This window comes from Alligator sinensis, unplaced genomic scaffold (assembly GCF_000455745.1).
Source record: "Alligator sinensis unplaced genomic scaffold, ASM45574v1 scaffold1369_1, whole genome shotgun sequence".
Lineage (NCBI taxonomy): Eukaryota > Metazoa > Chordata > Crocodylia > Alligatoridae > Alligator > Alligator sinensis.
In genome coordinates this window covers 392,252-393,478 of record NW_005842875.1, presented here as the reverse complement: position 1 = coordinate 393,478, position 1,227 = coordinate 392,252, and the positions used below count along the sequence as shown (strand labels likewise).

At 70.3% G+C, this 1,227-nt stretch overlaps 1 protein-coding gene across 1 annotated transcript in view; it reads left to right on the top strand.

Moving 5' to 3' along the window:
• Positions 1-1,227, top strand: part of SLC12A5 (solute carrier family 12 member 5) — a 29,871-nt gene extending 28,644 nt beyond the window's left edge. Inside the window, exons 19-21 of the mRNA XM_025191970.1 lie at positions 26-213; positions 683-816; positions 1,136-1,227. Coding sequence (XP_025047755.1) covers positions 26-213; positions 683-816; positions 1,136-1,227 — 414 coding nt within the window. The remainder of the gene's footprint in view (positions 1-25; positions 214-682; positions 817-1,135) is intronic.

Here is a 1,227-nt window from a genome sequence, read left to right as displayed (position 1 = left end):
CTGACCCCTGGGCTCCCTGCCGCAGGTGCAGCTCATCCACGACAAGAATGCCACGGCCTTCTCCAGCAGCTCCCCGTCGCCTGCGGAGGAGGCTGAGCCGGCCCCCGAGAAGGTGCATCTCACCTGGACCAAGGAGAAGTCTGTGGCTGAAAAGAACAAGAGCAAGAGCCCCGTCAGCCCCGAGGGCATCAAGGACTTCTTCAGCATGAAGCCGTAGGTCCCCGCGGGCAGCCTGCCCCCCGGGGCTTGTGGGGCCCTGCCTGCAAGGGGGCGGGCGCGGGCGGGGGCCATGTCCGCTGGGCTGGGGTGGGCACGCAGGGCCGTGCTGGTGGAGCCTCCCCACCTGTCTCTCTCTCTCTCTTTCTGCCTCGTGCTGTTGCAGGGAGTGGGAGAACCTGTAAGTCTGCTTGGCATGTCCCGTGGCTCATGTCCCGCGGCCCACATCCCGTGTCCTGTGTCGGGGAAGGGGGGTGGCGGGGTGATGGGCCACCTCTGTGCTGCCTCTGAGCAGGCGCCTGTTGTGCCGGGGGCGGTGCCCCGGGGCCTGGGAACAGCTGCGGGCCCCCGGGCGCTGCAACCCACGGAGCTGGGGCGGCACGGTAGGGCATCGGTCTGGCGCCGGGGGCAGGGGCAGCGAGGCCCGGTCTGGCGCCTGCCCCAGCGCATCTGCTCTGCCCCGCAGGAACCAGTCCAACGTGCGGCGGATGCACACGGCCGTGAAGCTCAATGAGGTCATCGTCAAGAAGTCCCAGGACGCCAAGCTGGTCCTGCTCAACATGCCTGGGCCACCCCGCAACCGCAAGGGCGACGAGAACTGTATCCTTCCATGGGCTGCGCGGCCGGGCACCGATGCGCCTGGGCCCTGGGGAGCCTGGCCTGGGTCCCTGGGAGCCCCCCGGGCTTGGGCACAGGCTGGGGGTGCTGGGCAATGGGCGCCCCTGCCCCCCTGCCTGGCCAAGCCTGACGGAGCCGTGCTTGTCTGGCCCCGGCCCACAAAGGGGACAGGACGAGGAGGGGCAAGGGGCCAGGCATGTAGTCAGGCTGGCCCAGCTGGGCCCCGGGGCCCGGGCAGGCTGGCACCAGGGGCAGGGCAGGAGCCGCCTTGGCCGCAGCTGTGCTCCTTGACCGCGCGCAGACATGGAGTTCCTGGAGGTGCTGACGGAGCACCTGGACCGGGTGCTGCTGGTGCGCGGCGGGGGCCGGGAGGTCATCACCATCTACTCGTGA